A 7,827-nucleotide genomic window follows, 5' to 3' on the forward strand; every position below is an offset into this window, starting at 1 on the left:
CTTAAGATGGAACTGGGCAGCCTTTGTCCGCCAAGAGACACGAGTCTGCCAGGGTCTCACTGTGGATTTGTCTCCCAAGTACAACTCACATTAGCCTGACTCATGAGAACCTGATGTGTGAGTCAGGAAGCGACTGTCACTTACTGCGTGGAGAACCCCCGTCTCTCACTCCTGACCCAGCAGACCCTCTCCCTGGCACACCAGGAGAACCCCCCACACTGCAGGGTGGCTTCTGTGGGTCATGCCAGGGGAATTAGCCGGGTGGGTCAATCCTTGGTAGTGCCCTGCCCGAGGAAGCCTGGCCCCTTCCTCCAGCTGGGCAGGGATCTCCCAAGGCTGCCAGTGGTTCATCACCCCGTGGGGGCTTGCCTACGCCACACCCCATCTGGTGGCCCCACGGGCGGTGTTTCTGTTGTCACCAGTGGGATCTGCTTCAATGACAGTGGCTGGCGGCTTGTTTCTCAGTAAACAACCGACTGTGGGCCTGACCTTTCTCAGGAGGCGCTGCCCAGCTCCCACCTGAGGGCAGGCGGAGGGGGCTGCAGGGGAGGACGGCCCCGCCCAACGGGGCGGAGAGCGCGGCCAGCGCGTCCCCTCAACAACCTTCCCTGTGGGGCTCACGCCGAGGTTACCAGCACACGCTGCCCCGGCTGAGCTGGGGAAGCACCTGGGCGCCCCCCGCAACGCAGCGTGTTCTGCCGTGTGGACGCCCTGCCCGGCGTGAGGTTGAGGTCTCAGGGGCTCCTGGCCTCCCCGTCACAGTGAGGAGCCTCTTTCTGTCCCTGCCTGCAGCCCCGGACAACCGAGTCCCCGGGCACATCGGGGCGGGGCGCCCCCGGGACCTGGTGGGGGGAGGGAGGTGAACGTCGGTGTCGCCCTGCAGAGGACGTGCGCCCGAGGCCTCCTCGTTTCACAGTTAAAGCCCCTCCTGGGCTGGCAGTGAGGACACGCCACACGTGCGGGGTGCTTAGCTCCTGAGGTGTGCGCCTGCCCCGGGGCATCCCCGAGGAGCTCACAGACTTCCGGGCCTTTGTTTCTGCCTCCTGTTGCTCCTGCTCGAGGGACTAGTAGTGCTGGTGTTGTCAGTGCCCGCGCCGCCGCTGCCCCGTACAACCGCGGCGTCCGCGCGTGATGGGTCCTGAGCGTCTGCCTCCCCGTCAGCAGCCCAGTCCCTCCTGACGTGGCCCAGACAGACTTCAGAATCACCTTCTGGATGGAGAAATAGAAGTCCTCTCCTCTGAATGTTACAGCGTCAGACTCCAGGGCAGGCGCCTGGCGGGCCACCTGCCCGTCAGCACGGGTCGGGGAGGCGCCCGGGCTGGGCTGCAGGCCTGGCCGGGGAGGCTGAGTGGAAGGGCGTGACCGGGGGCTCTGGAATGTCCCAGAGGGCTCAGTCTCCAGATGCAGTGTTCAGCAAGTCTAAAGACAGGAGAGAAATGCGGCTGAAGAGGGCCCGGGGCTGCCAGCTCCACAGACGGTGCGACCTGAGGCCAGGGGCGCGAGGGAGGGCCTGGTGACACAGACGCAGGCAGGGAGCGGGAAGTAGGTGGCCACTGCCAACACGGGCAGCTAAGCAGAAGCCACTGGAAAGGGCGCGGTCAGCAGGCCCGTGCCTCCTGAAGGCCGAGCGGTGGTGGCCAGTTTGTGCCATTGAGCAAAAGGCCCCGAGAGCCCACGTGTGCCTGGCAGGGCTCAGGGCGCTGCCCGGTGGGAGGACAGGCACCCCCACCCCGGAGCCCACCTCCAGGTGGGAGGGCAGCGCGAATGCTCCAGACGGCTCAGGGTCGAAGGAGCAGCTTGATCGGGGGTCCCCGGGTCTCAGCACCCATGGGAGGCAGGCGGAGGTTGGAGCCACGGAGCCGGGGAGGGAAGCCCGCAGACGGGGAGCAGGGCGTGTGGGGGCCAGCCCCCCACCTCCTGCAGCCCCGATCAAGCTTGGAAGTGGCAGGGCGCTGCCCGCAGACCTGGGCAGGAGGAGGAGGAAGTTCAGAAGTTGGGGCAGCAGGACATAAGGGGCTTGTGTGCTGGTCTCAGCCCATAAGGGGCCGTGCTGGGGCTGCACCGGCCCCGGCGGTTCCTGTTATGACTGAAGGATGCCCTCAGCAACCTCCAGGGGACCTTGTAAACCTGGTTCGTTACTCACAGGTCCTGGAGGGTACACGGCACAGCGAGGTCACAGCTGGGTGGTGCGGGGAGTATGGGCCTGGGGCTCCGCCTTTACGGGGGGCGAGGGTGTGGCAGGTTTGCTCTTTATAGGTGATATCGGTGAATGTAAAGCGTAAGAGGAGGAATTAAGGGGTGGGAAGGGAGAAGGGGGTCGCTGAAGCAGTCAGTTATCTGGGTCCTGAACGGGGGACCCCATGGGGGTGGCCTGGCCCCTCACCCAGCGGTTTTAGGGGTGACTGCATCTCATGGCTGCAGGGTGTTCACCCAGGTGGACGTCTGTGAATGGACCGAGCTCCTCACCACGATGTGTGCAGCACCCTTTCTTAGTGAATAAGACTTAGGACAGGAATTTAGAGCTGCCGACTGCTCCCTGCCCCGGGGGCCCCATCGAGGAGTGGAGTCCTGCTGCTCTGACCCATGGGCTCAGCGCCACCGGAGAGCTGGGAAGGCCGTGCGGAGGGACAGCGGGCGCCCCGGACTCCTGGGGCTGGGGGGCGATGGACAGAGTGGGCCGTGGGGTGACGCAGCCTCTGCCTCACAGATGTACGGGTCCCGGGACGGCAGCATCGACCAGGGCGCCCTGTCGTGCATCCTCAGGACTGCCTTGGGGGTGGCCGAGCTGAGCGTGGCCGAGCTTTTCCATGCCATCGACCAAGAGGAGACGGGGAAGATCACGTTTGGTGAGTGGCCGGGAGCAGGGAGGACGCCCCCGTGCATGAGGGGGAAACACTATTGTCCCGAACGAGGACATTCAAGGAAGGCCCTTCCCAAGCCTGGGCAGGGGGAGGGGGCTGGGGCTCCCAGTCTTGTTTCTGCAGGTGATCAGTGGAAGCAAGTTCCGAGCCCAGAACCCCCACGTAGACGCATCCCGACCCCGGGCCACGGTCGGCGGGGTCAGGCTCCCCGGTGGGGGAGGGAATCTATGCCAGCCCAGCGGGGCTGATCCTGGGGGCGTCTCCTGGGGGGTGGGTTGATGGCTTTGGAAATTGTCACCACAGAAAGCAGGGCGGCCGGGGTCCTTGGGGACCAGGGCTGAGACCTGTCTGGGGCTGAGGCAGGGAGGGGTGGGCAGCAGCACCCCCAGAAGGCGGCCCCACCCAGCACGCCAGCCAGCGTGCACATCTGAAGATGAACGCGTAATCTCCCTGAAATAAGAGACGTTTGCTCAGGAAAGGTCACTGTTCGCATCGTGTTTGGATGTGCTTTTAAATTGCATCCAAATGTCAGGCACGAGTGTTGGTTTAGGGGGGTGTGTGTATGTGTGTGTGTCAGCATCATGGGGGGGCAGGCCTCCCAGGGAGCCAGGTACGGCCGCTCACAGTGAGCCCTGACCAACGGCAGCCATTCCCGGGGGACACTGGTCCCGCTTCCCAAGGGAACACAGGCGCATCTCCTACAGCCACCTGGAGCCCACTGTGCCCTGCGCCTGGGCCTCTGAGCATCACCAAGCCCTTGGGGGGTGCTCTCACCCTGACACCAGGCCCGTGGCCACCAGGAGACACACGGGGGCAAAGGCTGCATGACAGCAGGGTGGCCCTCCATGCACCTGGCCTCCCCAGAGCACAGCCGCGTCCACCCACGCGCCTGCCTGGTGAGCAGTCAGGCCACCCGAGGATGCCTCTCCTCGCGTCTAAACCAGCGCTTGGGCGGAGGCCCCTTCCACGCCCAGCACCCAGAAAGCACCCGACCCGAACCTTCAGTTTCCCCGAAGCGGGAAGAGCCAAAAGGCCCGGCAGGTGCCCTGGTTCTCACAGCGGCTGCTGTGCGACAGAGGAAAACCGAAGTGGCGTGCGGGCCTCCGACACCCGCAGAGACGGCCTGCCGCCCCTGGGGGTGGGGAGACACCCGGGAAGACCCCAGACTCCAGGCCTTCGCCCCGTGGGCCATAACCAAGGTGCCTTTGTCTTTCCAGCCGACTTCGAGAGGTTTGCGGAAACGTACCCCGACTTTGCAGAGGAATACCTGTACCCCGACCAGACGCGCTTCCAGAGCGGCGCACAGACGCCCCCAGCCCTGACCGCCAACGGCTTCTGCACTGACTTCAGCCCCGAAAACGCGGGCATCGGGCCCGAGCCTTTGTGTAAGAAACTGGACTAGGACAGAAGGTTCTCCCCACCGCCGCCGCCCGGCTGCTGCGGCAACAGCGTCCGGTTTCGCCCTCCCACACGTGCTGTCCCCACCCTCAGGCCCGAGGACCTGGCGGGGCCAGCGCGCGGCCCTGTGCGGAGCACTGGAGGGAGTGGCCTGGTCTGCACACGGGGGCTCCTGGGGGCGTGTCCGGGCTCTCCCTCCGGCAGGTGCTCGAGGCCGGGCCCCCGGTGTCACTTTGTGCCCCCCCCCACCCTCCAGCATCCTGGGTTTCAGTTTCCATCCACCTCTCCCACCTGCCGCCCCCCGCCCCCGGCCCCGGTCCACTCTCGGCAGCTGGGCCCCGTGCGTGCATGCGCACTTGAGAAACGGGACGTGTCCCCTGCGTCTGATCCCAGCAGCGAGTCCCGACCGCCGAGGAGGCAGGGCAGAGCCGCCGTCTGATTTTTAAACATTTCTATATTTGCAGGAGCTCATGAGGATTTTATAAACTTCATTTAGATACTCCAGGAAACATTCAGCTTTTTTTTATAAAGAGAACATTGTTTTTCTACTTCGTTTTCCTTTGAGGGTCAGAGGATATTTATTTATATGCCCTTTTTTGATAGAACCTGAGGCTGCGTGGGGCTCTGAGCGCGCCTCCCCGGCCTCCCCTGGCCAGGCCGCTGCTTCTGCTGGGGCGCCGTGGGCGCCCGGCCCCAACCGCTCTCCTGCCTCCTTGATCCTTTTCAGATGCCGCTGTTTTTATTACTACTTGGGGTTTCTGTTGCAATATGGCAGAATCCACTCCGCCGTAGCGTCAACTCTAATCAGAGCGCCGGGTGCTGGTGAGATAAGTCAGGCAGAAGGTGGAAGCGGGAAGGGAGTCCCCAGGTCAGGAGCCCTGGGGGCCCGTGACGCTCCGGGAGGCCCGGCCATGGCTGAGTGTGCCCCCCCCACCCCCTGTGGCTCTGAGACCATGAGCCGTTGGTGGGGGAAGGTGTGGGCGCAGTGGGGACGGGCGGTGGGCGGCCGGGGGGCGGGACGCTGGGGCAGCAGCACCTTGGGCTTGGGAGGAAGCTCCCTGCCCTCTTACGAAGGCGCCTTGATTCCCTTCCTTGGGACGCAGTCAGAGACCTGCCATCAAGGCACAGTCACAACCACACACTCACCTTTGTCCCCTCAGGCAGAACCTCTGGGCTTCGTGGGGAAATTTATTTTAATTTCTGAGAAAATTGGATTTTTTCTTGGGGGCCTCTCTGTGGAAAGTGGCTGCCAGGGCCAGGAGCGCAGGGAAGACGTCTGCTAACTTCCTGAGGCACAGAGGCTTGGCAAGAGGGAGGCGCCTCCGCTTCCGTTCATGCCGAGGCCCCTCCCGCCCCGGGTGGGGCCACCTGGCATCGTTCAGGGCGTCGGGCCCGCCGGACACAGAACCCCCAGCGCAGCCCTGGTGGCGAACAGGACTGACCTGGTGGTCGTGGAGCGCGTAAAGGTTCGCTTTGGAAGAGAACCCCGCACGTGGCATGAGGGAGGTGAACAAGCTGAGATGTTCTGAGGGAGGCCTCGGCCCCCGTCTGCGCATGAAGGGCTTTCGAATGAGGCGCCGCTGCGCGCTTTCAGGGAAAAGTCTCTGACAGACAGACCGTGAATGGATGTTTGTTCCTCCTGATTCTCCTTCACAGAACTGAGTTGCGGGCAGCCAGAGCGGGGGTGTACTTAGTCTGGGAGTCGAATCCGCGGAGGGTGAGGAGGGGGCGGCCACCCGCCTGCGGGGGTCCCGCCGGGGTCCGAGGGCGGGTGGGACGGGCACCCACAGGCAACTTCAGGTTTTCAGTGGAACGAATAAAACCTAGTTTATGTGCTTGCGGCTGTGTTTGTTACGTGTGGTTTTTTAATTAGAAAAACAGCAGACCTGACTTGGGCCGCGGCAGGCGCGCCAGCCCGGCTGAGATTTCTCTTGCTGCTCTTCCAGCATGTTGGGAAAACACAGCACTCGGAATTCTGCAGAGAAGGCTTTCTGGATCCCAAAGGGAAGGTCTGGATGTTTCCGTACCACGTGGATGGTGGCCAGCGTGTTACAGAACTCAACCTTGTACGGCTGTTTGCTGACCTGGAGCGTTGGCTTCTGCAGTTTCTCCGTGTCACACACACGCCTTAAACACGCGCTTTGTGGAGCAGAGAGAAACGTCAGTCTCGCACTTGGCCCGCCTCTTAAATCAGCGAAGGGTGTAGAAATAGACATAAGAGGAAGAGCTGACATGTTAATCCCCAAAACCGGATAAGAGAGGCGAGCTGCGTACGCGGCCACGGCTTCGGGATCGAGTGGCACTCGGGGCGCTGTTCCTGCGACAGCTCTGGGAAGCCGGTCAAGGGCGCGCGTGCGCGCGGACCCCGCCGGGCCGGAGCGGAGCGTGTGACCCGAGCCGAGCTGTTTACCTCTTCCTTCGTGCTCACAGGCACTTGCTCTTCCTGACATAGTAAACAGGCATTGCCTGTGTATTGGTTGAATCGTTCTCCTGTTGTTAAGTGAAGGAAGAGGCTAAAGCGAAGCCAGGGTCTGGTCATTCCCAACTCCCCGTCGGAGGACTGGAGAGCAGCCTCCGGGCGTCAGTGGTGGGGCCGGGGCGGTGGCTGCTCTGTGCCCCAAGATTTGGGTCAGCAAACAGTTCCTCCTCACCCGCCTCTTCTCAGGCGGCCCCCGGTCCGACAGCACAGCCCTGTCCTGGGGCCCCGCCAGGCACACACACAGGGATGGAGAGGGTGCTGGAGCTTCTGCACAAAAGCGAAGCGCACCAGCCCCTCAGGGTTCATGCGGGACCCTGTGTCCTGCAGACGAGGGCCATGCAGGGAGGCCAGGAATGCTCGCAGACACAGTCACACAAGCCACCCTCCAGCCCTGGGGGTCACAGCCCTGTGTTCCGCTGGGAAGCACTCTCAAAGTGTGGTGGAGATCACCCTGTTAGGACGGACCCCCTCACTGAAGCTTCGACGTCATCGGGCCAGCTGCTTCTGGGGGTGGGGGCCTGGTCAGAGCGTCAGGCTTCCCTGTGCTGTCAAGTTCACCCCTTCGTGACGTAACATGAGGCGGCAACGGGAGCCAGCCGCTCGCTGCGCCTGCAAGTGCTGCTGGCGGAGGCTCAGAGGCAGAGACGGCAGGTCTGGACCTGGAATAGCGTGTTAAAATGAGGACAAGCGTTTCCCCTCCTGGCAGGAGGGCCCAGCCAGGCGTGCTGCCACCCAGGGAGGGGGCCGCATCGGGAGCCAAGTCCTGGGCCGGCATCTGACAAGGGGGGTCCAGCCATGGCCCCCCCGGCCTGGGCTGTTCCTGGTCACTCGGCTCCGGTGTAGGATCTGGGACTCACCCCAGTCCCTCCTTCCAGAGCCACGTTGTCACACTGGGCTCTCTGGGGGGAGAGGCAGGCCCCACCCATCACGTGCACACTTGGGACAGGGCCACCCGAGACACAGACTCGGAGAAAATGCCACGAGCCTGTGTGGGGCAACGCGCCGCCCCAGCAAAGCACAGACCAACAGGGGACCTGACCGAAAAAACACCAAGCGTCCTGCCACGGCGACTGGAGTCCCAGCGGAGGC

General features: G+C 63.6%; 1 protein-coding gene across 2 annotated transcripts in view; it reads left to right on the top strand.

The window, feature by feature from the left end:
* Positions 1-6,100, top strand: part of LPCAT1 (lysophosphatidylcholine acyltransferase 1) — a 43,031-nt gene extending 36,931 nt beyond the window's left edge. For both annotated transcript variants that reach the window (XM_072958892.1, XM_072958893.1), the window contains exons 13-14: positions 2,708-2,846; positions 4,079-6,100. In XM_072958892.1, the coding sequence (XP_072814993.1) occupies positions 2,708-2,846; positions 4,079-4,263 (324 nt within the window). In that variant the 3' untranslated portion in view covers positions 4,264-6,100. The remainder of the gene's footprint in view (positions 1-2,707; positions 2,847-4,078) is intronic.
* Positions 6,101-7,827: the final 1,727 nt, after the last annotated feature.

Source organism: Vicugna pacos, chromosome 3 (genome assembly GCF_048564905.1).
Source record: "Vicugna pacos chromosome 3, VicPac4, whole genome shotgun sequence".
NCBI classification, from domain to species: domain Eukaryota; kingdom Metazoa; phylum Chordata; class Mammalia; order Artiodactyla; family Camelidae; genus Vicugna; species Vicugna pacos.